Source organism: Equus asinus, chromosome 8, assembly GCF_041296235.1.
Source record: "Equus asinus isolate D_3611 breed Donkey chromosome 8, EquAss-T2T_v2, whole genome shotgun sequence".
Taxonomy (NCBI): Eukaryota; Metazoa; Chordata; class Mammalia; order Perissodactyla; family Equidae; genus Equus; species Equus asinus.
In genome coordinates, this window is record NC_091797.1 from 84,728,710 (window position 1) to 84,744,947 (window position 16,238).

Genomic DNA, 16,238 nt, shown 5'->3' on the forward strand with positions numbered 1-16,238 from the left:
AGGCTGCCGTGAAATGAGAAAAAATGACCACCACATAATGCCTCTTTTATAAAGCTAAATGTATTCACATTTTAAAATGGCCCTTTATCTGGAATGATGTCCTTCCTCTCTTGGTGTTTCTTAAAATGTCCTTTCTTTATGAAACAAAAGGACCAGAAGATAATAAGGTTGTTTTTTTTTTTTTATCTTCGTTTTTTTTACATCCTTTACTTGGCAAAATAAAAAGTTGGAAAACCTAGATCAGCCCTGCAAACTTGTGCAATTTCGCTGGCTCGAAAATCTAAAGTCTGTTAACTACTGACCTAGAACTTCTTGGAAAATAGTTTTAATTAGCAGGGGAAAAGCGAAACTGAGACTCAGTCTAAAGAACTTCCCTGATGGAAAATCAAATCACTACTCTATCTAACCCTCATTAAAATGGCACTGTTTTTGGCAAAAGAACAGTGTCCTCACCTGTCAACAGGAGGCAGATGTTAGGTATACACTACACCTGCAAATAACAGATTTCCCAGGGACACGGAGGAACTCAGCATTAAAAAGAGATGAATTGAGGACTTACCCACAATCCTTACTGTTACAATGACACTTAAATATAAGATACACTTAAACTCTGACACATGTTGGCAGTATTGCCCAGTGGTTACACAACCAGCCTTTGCAGTCAGAGAGACCAAACTGGAGCCCAGCTCTGCCATTTACAAGCTGCGTGATCTTGGGCAAGTCCTTGCCTCCCTTGGATCTGCCTCCTCTTTAAAATGTAAATAAATATAGTCCCAAGCCAGCCTTAATGGCCCTGTGGTTAATGTTCAGTGCTTTCACTTCTTCAGCAGCCTGGATTCATTTCCTGGGCTGTCAGTAGTCATGCTGTGGTGGTGGCTCACATAGAAGAAGTAGAAGGACTTACAACTATGATATACAACCACACAATGGGACTTTGGGGGAAAAAAGAGGAAGATTGGCAACAGTTGTAAGCTCAGAGTGAATCTTACCCTGCAAAAAAAAAAAAAAAAACATAGTCCCTACCTCTGTTATGAGGCTGAAGAGAGATAACCAGGAACATGCTGGCTCTGTGCCTGGCACACTGGAAGCCATAGCTATTACACAATTAGCACATTTTAAGCCCTTAATAAATGAGTGATTATTCTGTAATAAGTTGGGAATGTTTTAGGTTAAAACAATAAAGCAGCTAATAAGTGGCAGCACTCCAGTCAACTATGGTTAGAGATAGACTAGTCATCCGTGAAAAATATCTCAACTTAAAATGGTGATGGGGGTCCAGCCCCATGGCCGAGTGGTTAAGTTCGCACGCTGTGCTTCAGCAGCCCAGGGTTTCACTGATTCGGACCCTGGGCGCAGACATGGCACTGCTCATCAGGCCACGGTGGGGCGGCATCCCACATGCCACAACTGGAGGGACCCACAACTATAATATACAACTATGTACTGGAGGGATTTGGGGAGAGGAAGCAGAGGAAAGAAAGGAAAAAAAGATTGGCAACAGTTGTTAGCTCAGGTACCAATCTTTAAAAAAAAATTAAATAAATAAATAAATGGTGACAGGGATCATCCCCACAGAACAACCTAAGCTTTCAATTTGTCCCTATTCTGATCCATTTGAACACTCCCCAATGCCAATATTTTGATCAAAATGTCATCAAGAACATATTAGTATTTATCATCATACAGGTATCCTACATAAATACCTTCCTAAATATAATTACTGCTAAGTGAACATAAACTTATTATTACTGTAACTAATACTATTTCTACACTTAGTATTAACAATAGTTACCATTAATAAAGGGCTTACCAAAAGCTGGGCAAAGAGCTAAGTGCTTTACACGGATTATCTCATTTAATCCTCACAATAACCCGTGAATTAGGTGCTATAACCTCTCTTTTAAAGAGTGGCAGGGGCTAGCCCCATGGCCGGCCGAGTGGTTAAGTTCTCATGCTCTGCTTCAGCGGCCCAGGGTTTCACTGGTTCGGATCCTGGGCACAGACATAGCACCGCTCATCAGGCCATGCTGAGGCAGCGTCCCACATAGCAGAACTAGAAGGACCTACAACTAGAATACACAACTATGTACTGGGGGACTTTGGGGGGAAGGAAAAAAAAAAAAAGATTGGCAACAGATGTTAGCTCAGGGTCAATCTTTAAAAAATAAATAAATAACTAAATAAATAAAGAGTGGCAAACGGATTCAGAGAAGGCAACTGACCCACTCAAGGTAACACAGCTAACAAGTGCTAGGGCCAGGATTCAAACCTAAATCTTCACCACTGCCTATATAGTCCCCCTGACTTATGAACACATGAGTCAAATAAGGATTTCTACATCAACAATATTTCGTCTACATCAGAAATAGAAGAATTAGAAATCGACTTGGAAATAATCTCCTGATATTGTTTTAATATTTCTGGGATGATGGAAATGTTTTATATCTTGAGAGGAATGTGGGTTTCACAGCTGTGGTATTTATCAAAACAGTTTTTTTAATCTAGAAAATAAACATCCCTTGAATGAAAAACAAATATGATTACACCTGCAGCAATTTTGGTCAAAAGAGTGCCTTTGTTCATTTTTCCTTCTTTAATAAAAGGACAAACTTTAGTACAGAAGGATAAAGTGTGAGAAATGATTAAAAACTATCCCTTCAAGGGCAAGTTCAGTTATCCACTCCTGTCTGCACAGTGGCTCCTTTTTCCAATACTATGAGCACATATAAAATATCAAATGGGACTTCTCTTAGAAGATTAGCCTCAGTTCTATAATAAAAGCAAAAGTGAGTGACAAGGAGGGTCCAAGAAAACAAACGCAGGTGAGCAGAGCTGGAAGCCTGTTACCTGGAAGAAATGATTCAGCCTGGAGGCCCGGCTGGCGATAGGTTCAGCAGCACCAGCGTCCAGCAGGTTCCGAGCCCCATACTTGAACTTCAACATCTCCCCACCGGTGCTGAAGGGAGACAGGAGAAGGTCAAGGGTAAAGCGCAGCTTTGAGGAGGGAGGACTTGGGAGATTCCAATCTCTCAGGAGATCAGGGATAAGGAGGTGAAAATCAGCCACCACACAAGTCTTGGGAAGCTCAAACTGGTGATGGATATTAAAAACCAGATTTCGATTCACTGCAACAGGAGGTGGTACACTTACCTGATACTCTCGCTTACTTACAAGTTTGTTTATTATCTGCCCCCCCTTAGAATGCAAGCCTCACAAAGGCAGGGAATTTTATCCTCACATAGTGGGGACACATATAGCCCAGGCACATAGTAGGTGCTGATAAATAGTTATTGAATGAATAACTGAAAATACGCAAATTACATAATAAGTTGGAGGGTGATAAGAGCCATAGGGTTAAAAAAAATTGAGCAAGGTGAGAACAATTGGGGCATGAGACTGTATGCACAATTTTTAACAGTGTAGTTAGAGTAGACTTCACTGGGAAGGCAACATTTGGACCAAGAACTGAAGAGAGTGAGCAGCAAGTGTTGCTGATATCTGGGGAAAGAAAAGAATCTGGGCAGAGGGAACAGCTGAAGCCAAGGATCTGGGGCAGGACGGACCGGGCCTTCCCTAACAACTTCAAGAAGCCCTAAGGGGCTGGAGCAGAGTGAAAGAGGTGGAAGTAGGAGGTGACGGCTGGGGACCGAGAGTATGAAGACACTAAAGAAAACTGTTCGCATCACGCAAATAAGCAGCTGCCGGACTGGACAGAATAATGCAGGTAATGCTGACATGAGGCAGGGCAGAATACACATAGGACCCCACCCAGTTTAGGAGAGGGACAATTCCTCCTGCCCCGGGCACCACCTGGCTGACCTTCCGCTCCCGAGGAGGGGGGCGCGCGCCCCGCCAGCCCGGGAAGACCCTCCGGGCCCCCAGCAGCCCGGGGGCGGGACCGCCGCCCTCCCGCAGCGGGAGGGAAAGCCAGGATTGGTGCGGGTGGACGCGGCCCTTCCCCCGGCCTCGCAGAGATGGGTGAGGGAGAATTCGGGGTGGGGGGACCACACTCACGCTCAGCGGACCCCGCCAGTCTGCGCTCTGCTCCGCCCAGCGCCTCCCGCCGCCGCGTTTGAACCCTAGGAACGGCGCGGGCGGGGCCCAGCGTGTCTGAACCAATCAGAGTGCCTGCTCCTATGATGGACAACTGCACTTCAGCCAGGCCCCGCCCAAGCCCTTAAAGGGTCGGAGGAAGTGAAAGAGAGAGCCAATCAAATTGCTTCTTCCTTTGACTCGTGACCAATGGGAAACCGGGAAAGGCAAAACCCGGCAGGGCAGGTCTTGAAAGTTTGAAATTGGCGGTTAAGCAGGATGCTGTTTAGGGACGCTTCTGTTTGTGTCTAGGATCCCTGGAGAGTTCGCCCGGGCGGTGTCCCCTGTTTGCATGGCTACGTATGAGGAGGAAGACAGCCAGGCCACTCTGCTTGGTCTTCTTGTTCCTCAATCCTGGCTAAAGTCGAAGTACTTGTTACTTTGGGAAACCAACTGGTTCTCTGCTACAGCTGAGACAGCAGATGTTTTGAGTTTGAACTTCCACCTGCCTCGGCGACTGCCTCTCCCGGCTGATTGTCCCGCAAGGAATAGGTGAAGGTATGGGGACTGTCTGAAAGGACAATTTAAAATAAAGACAGAAGTCACTTCACTAAAGAGGACAAATGGCCAACGAACATATGAAAAGGTACTCAACATCATTCGTAATCAGGAAATGAGAAAACTAAAACCACAAGGAGATGCAATAACGTGCATCCAGATGGGGGGTTGGGGACTGATGGTGTTTAGAAGATATGAAGCTGCATGCATTCATACATAGCTGATGGGAGTGTAAATTAGTACAGTCTTTGAAAAAGAGTTTGGCGCTGTTTCCTAAAGTTGACGATAGGCACATTATGTGACTCACTCCTGGGTATAACATGCCTTAGAGAAGCTCCTAATTATGTACACCAAGAGACGTGTACAAGAATGTACAAATGGCGTTGTACAACATAATGGCAAAAAAAGATGGAAGCAACCCAAACGTCCATCAGCAAGAGAAAGGAACATCTCTTATATTGCAGTGTTTTCACTCAGCAATGAAAAGGAATAAACCACAGCTGACCCCATGACATAATGAATTTCAAAACAATACTGAGTGAAGGAAGCAAGACAACAGAATAATGTCCATTAACATAAATTTCAAAAATGGATGAAACAAAATAATGTCGTTTAGAGAGAGACATACATACAGGTGAGAAAACCATAAAGAGCAAAAGTCAGGGTAGTGGTTACCTGGGGATGGGATGGGATGGTGGCCTTTCAGGGTGTCGAGGTTCTGCTATGATCTAATTCTTATCCTGGGTGGTGACAATATGGATGTTTTATAATTAGTTAGTAGTGTGTGTATATTTATATATATATATATACATATATATATATGTTCTATTTATGTATATAAAAATTTTTAAGGGGGAGGCAGTTCCATTTGTGCTTTCCTTATCCCTCCCTACACTAGATAGAACTGGAGATGTGTTATTACACACAGGCACACACACACGTGCACACATCAGTGCAAAACCAGAGCTATAGACTTGCTCAATATATTTTTTTCCCCAAACATAACTTGCTATTCATTCCTGGGACAATAATGATAGCTACTATTTATAAAGCACCTTCTCCTTTTTTTTTTTAATCGAGCACTTTATCTCATTTAATCCCTACCACAACCCTGAGAGGGAGGAACTGTAATCCACATTTTCCAGATGGGAAACTGAAGCTGAGAGAGGTGGAGTGACTCATCTTGGGTCATTCAGCTTTAGGGGGTAGAGCTGCTCTGGACTGACTCCAAATCCTTTCCTCTACACAAAACCTGCTTCTCAGAAGACATTAGAAATTCTCCCAGCCTCTGCTTTTGTCATGTCGCAAGGGCTGACGCAATCCAGAAAAATGTATAAAAATAAGAAATGCTTCTAATGACAGGAGAGGGTTAACCAAAGTTTAGGGATGGCAAGGTGAGGGGAGACACAAAAAGGGTTGTGGCCAGCTGTTGACTTGATATAAAGCATGTCAGAAAAGCTGCGAATGTGGAGCTAGTCAATACTTCTGCTGATTTTTCTAGTCTGGCCAAAGCTGTTAGTTTCTAGGTATCAGAAACAGAAGGCTTTACCAGAATCTTGGGGCTTGTTCATCATAAATTAGAATGCAATGTTAACAGCACCATTTCACACTTCTCTGAATCCTGCCTAGATATCTTTCTAATTTCCCAGTGGAACAATTACTGGCCTCTGCAAATCCTTTGTGAAACAAGACAGGGAATAAACAACAAATAAAATGAATAAAGAAACATAAAGCAAAAACCACATTAATCCCTCAATTTTCTTTCAGGAGTGGTAACAGCACAGAAAGCATACGAGGAAAGAGAATAAGGAGGGACCAAGGATGGTTGTGCCGATGCTAAAAGGATAAGAGGCTGCCAAATAGAATGAAATGTCATTAAACTAGACTGACAGGAAACCTGAGACCTTATGTTTGTTCTTGAAATATGAAACAATGACCAGTTCTATGCTGAACGTGAATCCAAGATGATTATTGTGTTGGGGATTCTGGAAGAAGATCATTATCACTGAGTCATAAGTTATGATGACTTATGACATTATGATGTTCTTGCATTCAATTATTCATTGATTCAAAAAACATTTATTGTGCTAAGCACTGTGGGTACTAAAATGAAAAAGATACCTTCCTTGTCTGTTTTTGAAAAGCCAAGTATGGTGGGGAAATGGGGCTGTAAGCAGACAATTGTGAAACACTGTGATGAGTTCCTGTGGCATTGAATTCTACCAAGCGCTGTGGCACTCAAGGGAGCGGAGGGCAAGTGGTACGTGAGAGCAAATATCCAAAACTTGAAAATAAAAGAAATGTGATTGCCCTCAGAGCGTTCAACTGGAAGATAAAGCTAGCAGAGATACTCCAAGGCACCTTAAAGAGACTGGAGGATTGACTACAAGACTCAAACTGGCCTTAGTGGAACATTAAGAATTGTACAGGGGCTGGCCTGGCGGCGCGGTGGTTAAGTTCGCATGTTCTGCTTCGGCGGCCTGAGGTTCGCTGGTTGGGATCCCAGGTGCGGACGTGGCAGCGCTTGGCAAGCCGTGCTTGGGCAGGCGTCCCACACATAAAGTAGAGGAGGATGGGCACAGATGTTAACTCAGGGCTAATCTTCCTAAAACAAAAAAAAAAGGAAGAAAGAAAGAATTGTACGTACTGTCCCTCCAAAGGACAGATCAAGTATCTGAGAAGCTAACCCTTTCTAGATATAAAGAGACAATGCTATTCTGGTTCCTTTGGCAAGAAAGAGTTCCTCAAGCTATTTTAGCTGCAGGTAACTTCTAAATCATGAAAATAACCACCATTAGCTGAGTGCTTTCTAAGAGCAAGACATATCCCAGGCATTACCTGTTTCCCAGAGATGTGCCCCCACCACTGGTATGAGAAACACTTTCAGGTCACATACAAATGTCACTTATTTTTTAAATTATACATTTTACTGTGTGTTAGGAAAAATTATAGTTAGTCCATCAAACCAGGTATTGTAGGATGTTTAGCAGTATCTTGGCCTCCACCCATTAGACGTCCCACCCACCAGCACACACTCCCAGTTGTTTCAACCAAAAATGTCTCCAGACATTGCCAAATATCCCATGGGGGGCAAAATCGCCCTGAATTGTAACTGTGTGACGTGAAAATTCCCAATGAACACATTAAATATACTTTCTTTATTTAAACCAACAAAGCTCACAAACAAACCAAAATACATTGTCCAGATTTTAAAGGTTATGCGAATTTCTGATTGTTAGAACTTTCATTCTGACAACATTACTTTCCAAATGCTTTTCTCCCAATTTGAATGAAGAATTTCCTATCCGTGTTCTTTTTTTCCTTCTTTGACCTTAGACAAAGCTTGTAACAAGGAAAGAGAAATTTTCAAAATCCAATTAAATGGCAATTAGCCTTCCTGCCATTTGATTCCAGACAATTTCTCTATGATGCTTGGGCATGTCGGTTAATTGTGTTTCTTCAAAAATGTTATAAACTGTAAAACATACCTCTAATCCTTCAGCCCACTGATTTCAGGAGTGTTTTATAATCCCCAATCCATTTATAATACAAGAGATTCAGGCACCCAACTCAAAACAACTGTGTTCTGAGGACAGCTAGAAAAAAAATGTCATCAGATCCCTACAGTGTTTAAGAGAATGGAAGGAGAGGCCATAGATGGGGAGAAAATATTTGCAAAAGATACGTCTGCTAAAGGATGTTATCCAAAATATACAAAGAATAATTAAAAGTCGCAAATAAGAAAACAAACAACCCAATTTAAAAATGGGCCAAAGACCTCAACAGACACCTCACCAAAGAAGATAGACAGATGGCAAATAAGCATATGAAAAGATGCTCCCCATCATATGTCATTAGGGAAATGCAAAGTAAGACAACAATGAGATACCACTACACACCTATTAGATTGGTCAAAATCCAGAACACAGACAACACTAAATGCTGATAAGGATGTGGAGTAACAGGAACTCTCGTTCCTTGCTGGTGGGAATACAAAATAGTACACCCACTTTGGAAGACAGCTTGATGGTTTCTTAAAAAACTAAACACTGTTGCCATACAATCCAGCAATTACACTCCTTGGTATTTACCCGAAGGAGTTGAAAACGCATGTCCACGCAAGAACCTGCACGTGGATGTTTATAGCAGCTTCATTCATAATTGCTGAAACTTGGAAGCAACCAAGATATCCCTCAGTAGATGAACAGATAAATGAACTATGGCACCCCAGACAATGCAATATTATTAGCACTAAAAAGAAATGAGCTATCAAGCCATGAAAAGACATGGAAGAGCCTTAAATGCATATTATGAAGTGAAAGAAGCCAATCTGAAAAGGCTACATATTATATGATTCCAACTCTATGACATTCTGGAAAAGGCAAAACTGTGGAGACAGTAAAAAGATGAGTGGTTGCTAGGAGTTCAGGGGAGGAGATGAATAGAAAGAGTACAGAGGATTTTTAGGGCAGTGAAAATACTCTGTACCGTACCATAATGATGGATTCATGTCACTAAACATTTGTCCAAACCCAGAGAATGTACTATACCAAAAGCAAACAGTAATATAATATTTAACATGATTATTGGACTAGAAAACACATACTTGAAAGAGACTAGATGATTGTCGATCTCTCAAAATTAATGAACTCATATACTTATTGTAAACCATGTCTCATGCCTTAGCTGAGCTCCAAGAAGACAAATACCTTGTCCTGGGATATGATTAAATATGTCCCATATTCTTTCTGGATTTATCCTAGGTCTGCATGTAATAATAACCCTCTTCTTAAATTGACTCTACCTTTCTTGTCAACCTAATATTTATTGTTGTTAAACCCATCTCCTATGCCCACCCATGCTCTAGCTGCATGAGGCGAGGATCATCCTGTCTTGCTCCCAGCAAGAATCTTCAGTATGTTGCACAGTGCCTGGCCCTTGGAAGGCCCTCAGTAAATTTATATTCTCTGAATTAACATGTGAATAAATGAATGAATGCACCTCTGCGTTCAGTAAAGTGTTAGATCTAAAGTTCAGGTGGAAAAGCCACTCTGATTTAAGTTTTACTTTTGCAAATTTTCTGACTACGGATGGATTTGAATCAGGACATGGAGGCAGCCATCCTGCAAGAACAAGAAGACACCAATAGAAGACATTTCAGAAATAAATAGAAAATACAGGGATTCAAGTAATTTGATTTATGTGTCAATTATATCCCGATAAAGCTGGGGGAGGAAGTAATTTGATTATTTCCTTAATAGAAAGAGTAGAAAGACTTCATCAGACTTCATTCATTCATTTATTCACTCAACAAACATTTATTGAGTGCCTACTATTTGTGACTCTATTTTAAGTGTTGGGGAGATAGCAGTAGATAAACTGAACAAAAATCCTTGACCTTGTGGAGTTGATGTTCTGGTGGGCAGAGACAGGCAATGAGCAAGATAAATAAGTAAATGTGCTATGGAGAAAAATGACCCAGAAGATGGGCTCACAGAGTGCAGGAGAGGAGCTGCGATCTTAAAGTGGTCAGGAACGGCTTCATTGAGGCGGTGACATTTGAATCAAGACTCCAAATTTGGGAGAGAGCCATGCAGACAAGAGGGGAGGGGCTCTCCAGGCAGCAGGATCAGCAAGAGCAAAGGCCCTGAGGTGGGAGGGGGCCTGGCACAATCAAGAAACAGGAGGCCAGTGTGTGAGTTTCCTATCGCTCTTGTAACAAATGACCACGAACTCAGTGGCTTAAAACAAGACAGATTTATTCTCTTGTAGTTCTGGAGGTCAGAAGTCCAACAAAGATCTCACTGTACTAAGATCAAGGTGTCGGCAGGATTCTTTCTGAAGGCTCCAGGGGAAAATCCTTTCCCTTGCCTTTTTCGGCTTTTAAAGCCACCCATATTCTTTGATTCATGGCTCCTTTCTCCATCTTCAAAGCCAGCAACATAGCATCTTCTCTTCTCTTGTCTTCTCTTCCCTTCTCTTCCCTCTCTCTCCTCTCTCTATCTCTCCCCTTCATTTGTCACATCTTCTCTCTCTGATCCTCTTCCACTCCTCTTATAAGGACCCTGTATTTACATTGGGCCCACCTGGATAATTGCCCCCCCATTTCAAGATCCTCAATTTAATCACATCTGCAAAGTCCCTTTTGCCATGTAAAGTAACGTATTCACGGGTTCTGAGGATAGGACGTGGACATCTTTGGGGGGGCCACTGTTGGGCCCACCACAACCAGCAAGGTTGGAGAAGAGTTGGTGCAGGCAAGACTTGTAGGAGATGAGGTCAAAGATACTCCTTTTCACTGACTAAAAGCTTATTCATTAAAAAGAATGGTGTTTATAATTTCATTCTTTAAAACTAACTGGGTTGGCCTTTTCCACAAGAAATAATATTGGGTTGCACTTTTCTACTCCTTCTGCTGTCAGAGCGCCTTTGTAATGTTCTCTTTATTTCCCAACTTCTAATAAAGTTAAAACACTTGGAGAGACTGCAGTAGAAATTGTTTGAGCTCTCCGTGTGTGGGTGTTAAGAAAGGCTCTCCGATCCCAAAAGGCAAACCTAGCTGAGAGGACTTTGAGAAGAAAGAAAACACAAAACGTGGAGCGGGTAGAAAAGAGTGTACTCTGGTGTTCATTAACATCCCTTTGCAGAAAAGCCCAAGATCTCTATTTGGGGGCTCATATATATTGGGGAGGACACTGTCCAGCCTTGCATAGCTTTTTTTTTTTTAATTTATATTTTAATCGTGGTAAAATACACATAACATAAAACTTACCGTCTTAACCACTTTTAAGTCAGTTCAGTGGCCTTAAGTCATTCACATTGTCGTGCAACCATCCCCACCATTCGTCTCCGGAACTCTTAATTTTGCAAAACTGAAACTCTGTATCCACTAGACCGTAACTCCGCATTCCCGGCTCCTCCCAGCCTCTGGTAACCTCTATTCTTTCTGTCTCTATGAATTTGCCTATTCTAGGTGCCTCATACAAGTGAAATCATAAAATATTTATCCTTTTGCGTCTGCTTTATTTCACTTAGCATAGTTTTTTCAAGTTTCATCCGCATTGTAGCATGTATCAGAACTTCATTTTTATAACTGAGTTTTATTCCATTATATGGATATACCACATTCTGTTTGTCCATTCATCTGTTGATGGCCCCTTGGGTTGTTCCCACTTTTTTGGCTATTATGAATAATGCTGCTACGAATATTGGCATGCAAGTACCTGTCTGAGTCCCTGCTTTCAATTCTTTTGGGTATATACTTAGGAGTGGAATTGCTGAATCATATGTTAATGCTACACTGAACTTTTTGAAGAGCTGCCAAACTGTTTTCCACAGCAGCTACACTATGTTACATTCCCACAAGCAATGCATTAGGGCTCCAATTTCTCCACATCTTCACCAGTGCTTCTTATTTTCTGTGATTTTTTTTTAATAGCCATCCTAATGGGTAACAAGTGGTATCTCATTGTGCCTGTTTATTTTTACTTTCCTTGTTTAGTTATAGAAATTTTTCATATGAAATGCAGGCGTTTCTCCAGATCACACTCATTCCACACTATCTGTTGAACACCTATACTTCACTTCTGACAGCCTTTAGGCTCCCGCTTTCAAAATTACTTCCCTCAAGGGCTTCCTTGTCTTTAAAACACCTAAGGCACCATTGCTTGCTTTGCATTTTGCCTCACCGAAGCCGAGGCGCTATCTAGCGGCCTAATGGAGTAACTGCAGGTGCAGCCCCCGCTTTTCACCAGTGCCTGTCCTAATAGGTAGAGTGCTTGATTATATTTTATTTCCCTGGTGATGCCCCTCTGGTAATACCATGAAAGGGGAAATCCAAATCCGATTCAGAAAGGACTGTTTTTCCAAAGATTATATAAATGGGCTTTCGCCACAAATGACAATGCCTTCTCCAGTGTCCTCTTAATTGCACCCCTTCCTAAAATAGGAATAATAGAAATGCAGCTGACATTTTAAATGTAACTGGGTTGTGGAACAATCTATCCAAAAAAGAAACAATTTTATTTTCTTCCAGTCTGTTCCTTCCTTCTCGATTAAATTTCCCTTTTCCACCCTTTAAAGACATCCCTAGCTTTCAGGTTTCCTCAGTTTTCACAAAGTCCCTTGCAGTGCCATCTGATACTTGACCTCCTTCCTCCCCAGAATAGGCCGGACTTTGGGGTGGGGGTGCGGGGGGCCACTGGTCTGCTGTTTCATGCTGTTCCCTCCCCCCACTTTCTTCCTTTAAAATTCCCCTGATGTTTGGAGCGGAGACTAGAAATTAGGCGGAAGAGCCCCACCCTACCATGCCCCTCCCCTCACACATCCAGTTAAGTTCCAAGGTGGCCACTCACTTCGTTTGTGCCCACTCAACCTCGAGAGTTCAAGCTTCTCCATTTTGCCCCCATCTCAGCCTCTCCACCTCCACACTCCAGCCATCTCCCTCCCATTTTTCTCCCTTTCCTCAGAGATCACAAGAATAAGACAAAAGAATAAGTATCACTCTTGGAAAAGGAGATAATGTTATCATTAGCTAGGACTGTAAACCTGAAAAACCCAAAAGACTCAACTAAGGAATTATTAGAACCAACAAGAGTTCCAAAAGATAGCCCAATAGAAGAGGAATGTATAGAAAAATCAATAGCTTTCCATTATACCAGCAACCGCCAGTGAGCTAATGTGAAGGAGAAAAGATTCTGTTCCAGGAACAGCAACATATCAAGATCCTGGAAATAAACTCAACAGGAAAAAAAACAGAGATCACATAAAGGAAACGATAAAGCTTGACCACGGACGTAAAAACAAGACATGAGTAAGAAAACAGAGAAGCATGGCAGGTCCCTAAACAGGAAGCATCGACATTGTAAGAATTCTTCTTCTTCCCAAATTAACATAAAGACGAAAAGCAGAATAAATAAGTTGTGGTCCATCCATACAATGGAATCCTACTCAGCAATAAGGAATGAACTGTTGACATATGCAAGCACATGGATAAGTCTCAAGACCATTATGCTGAGTGAAAGAAGCCAGACACAAAAGAATACATACTTTATGATTGCATTTATATAAAACTCTAGAAAGAGGAAAAATTGATAGCAGCTGGAGTTGACAGTGGAGGTGAAGATTAATTGCAAAAGGGTATGAGGAACCTTTTGTGTGCGTGTGAGAAAGCATGGCCCTGAGCTAAAATCTGTTGCCAATCTTGCTCTTTTTGCTTGAGGAAGATTGTCACTGAGCTAACATCTGTACCAATCATCTATTTTATATGGGATGCCACCACAGCGTGGCCTGACAAGCAGTGCTAGGTACACGGCAGGGATCCAAACCTGGAACTCCCAGGCGCCAAAGCAGAGTGTGCGAACTTAACCCCTACGCCACTGGGCCAGCCTCTTGAGGGACCTTCTGAAGGTTGATGAGAATGTCCTACATCTTGACTGTACTGGTGGTCTAAACATTTGTCAAAACTCATCTAAATGTATCCTTAAAATGGTGCATTTATTGTATGTAAATTATAAATAATTTTCAATGAAGGTGAAAAAATGAAATGCAATTACAATTGAAATGTGACTCAAAAAAACCCCAATGTTAGGTTTTTGGGGAAGGGCTTGGGAATAATAAATGCATGAGACCAGCCAAGAAAAAAAAGCATAAGCTCAAAAAGCCCATCAACAAGTCCACTGCCCAAATAGGTCACGCTGGGAACAATACGCCTCCAGTTCCTCTGTTCAGGCAGAACCATCCATCCCTTCATCTCTAAGAAAGTTTCCCCCGTGGGGAGGGGAAGGAACAGTACCAGCCCTTGCCCTATGTCCACGCCCCCCCATACAGCCTGGGGTGGGAGTCAAGGGCCAGAGTGAGGCTGCAGATAGCAAAGGAGTTTGCTCCCTTCTAATAGAAGAGGGGGACCGCCATTGTTTTCTTTTGTCTTTGGAATGTGGGGTCCATGAAGCTTTTTTTTGATCTCAGCTGCGAGTCCTGGCTGCCTCCCCCAGAGTCATCCTATTACAAACAGCAAGCAAGAGGTTCAAATTCCTTTAGGACGCTCTTTTTATCGTGGAGGGCTCCAAGAACATATTATTTCATGGCATAAAAACAAGGGCCACCTGTAAGCCCAAATAAAGTCTAGGGATTTAAGAGAGGCAATGTGCAAACATCACATGGTGGATTCCAATACGCACCAAGCAGGAAAGAGGAGTACAGTGATGAATTGATTTTGTAAACTCCCACGGTTTGCTGTTATTTAGCATGAAACGCTTGAAAAGGGAGAACAATGAATTGATGCATCAACATGCTTTGTGTTCATTGCAGACAAAAGCAAGACAGTGCCTTACTGTGACCAATTTTTCTGGGCATAAAGATTTTCCACGACCATTAAGACATCTCTCTTTCAATTGGTATGCTTGGCGGTATATTTTTAGAATTGGAATTTCTCGTTAAGGGATGATATGGTTTGAAGATGATCCACTCTTCTGAGCTAGTTTTCTCTCTGCTCCCCATTAGTGGGGTCTAAAAAGACTTAGAAAATAAAGGTCTTATGCCTTCAGGAGCACAATTCCAAGCTCACTTTCCTCTGCCAAGTAAAAACCATTTCTAGCACCAACAAAAAAGTATTAGGTCTGAGATCCTTTACCAGTTTTTCACTCTGTGTAGCTAAGATTCTTCAAGGAACAAGAAATCATGAAGATGTGAAATTTATTGGAAATATTCTTGACTGCCAATCAATGACAGATATTGGGATCTACCTCTCCAGGATAACTTATGGAGATAGTCTTTCATTTTCTGAGCCACTGGAGTGTCTCCCTATTCACCACTACTAAATAAAATGAGAACAACCCTATCAGGTGCTGTTAATGCCTGCTGCAAATTAAATGGAGCCTATCTCTCAGATCTGTCAATATTAGTTATCTGATGCTGTGTAACAATATCGCCACACACGCAGCAACATTAAACAACACACATTTATTATCTCACACTTTCTATGAGTTGAGAGTCCAGACACAGCTGAGCCAGATCCTTGGCAAAGCTGCAATCAAGGTTTTGGCCAGGGCAGCAGTCTGATTTCAAGGTTTGACTGGGGAAGGATCTGCTTTTAAGCTCATGTGGTTGCCAGCAGACTCAGTTCCTTGAAAGTTGTAGCTGTAGTTTCTTCCTAGCTGTCAGTGGAAGCCACCCTCAGTTTCTTGTCACGTGGCCCAGTCCATAGAGAAACTCACAAGACAGCAGCTTGCTTCCCCAAAACCATCAAGGAAGAGAATCTTGCAGTGAAACAGACATGACGATCTTATGTAACTTAATCACAGATGTGACAGCCTATCACTTTTGCCATATTCTATCGGTTAGAAACAAGTCACAGGTTCTGCCCACACTCAAGGGGAGAGGATCACACTAGGACATGAACACCAGGAGGGAGAGTTCACGAGAGTCACCTTAGAGTCTGTCCTCCACGTTGTCCAAACTGGCTGTCAATATCACTTTAGTTTAAATGGGGATGACTTTACTGAAATGGGATGACTCCATCCCCATGACGGACAGACAGACCATCCTCTGCCATGAGTCCTTTCATTCAAGGATAGTATCTACTACACAATTGAGGGCAATTTGGGATGATTCTCTCCTCTTCTTACCTGCTCTTTCTTTCTCTTTCTCCT

At 42.2% G+C, this 16,238-nt stretch overlaps 1 protein-coding gene across 12 annotated transcripts in view; it reads right to left on the minus strand.

The window, feature by feature from the left end:
• CIT (citron rho-interacting serine/threonine kinase) overlaps positions 1-4,107 on the minus strand; it is a 154,492-nt gene extending 150,385 nt beyond the window's left edge. For all 12 annotated transcript variants that reach the window (XM_070516170.1, XM_070516169.1, XM_070516168.1 and 9 more), the window contains exons 1-2: positions 4,015-4,107; positions 2,848-2,956 (exon numbers count right to left, since the gene is read on the minus strand). In XM_070516170.1, the coding sequence (XP_070372271.1) occupies positions 2,848-2,943 (96 nt within the window). In that variant the 5' untranslated portion in view covers positions 2,944-2,956; positions 4,015-4,107. The remainder of the gene's footprint in view (positions 1-2,847; positions 2,957-4,014) is intronic.
• Positions 4,108-16,238: the final 12,131 nt, after the last annotated feature.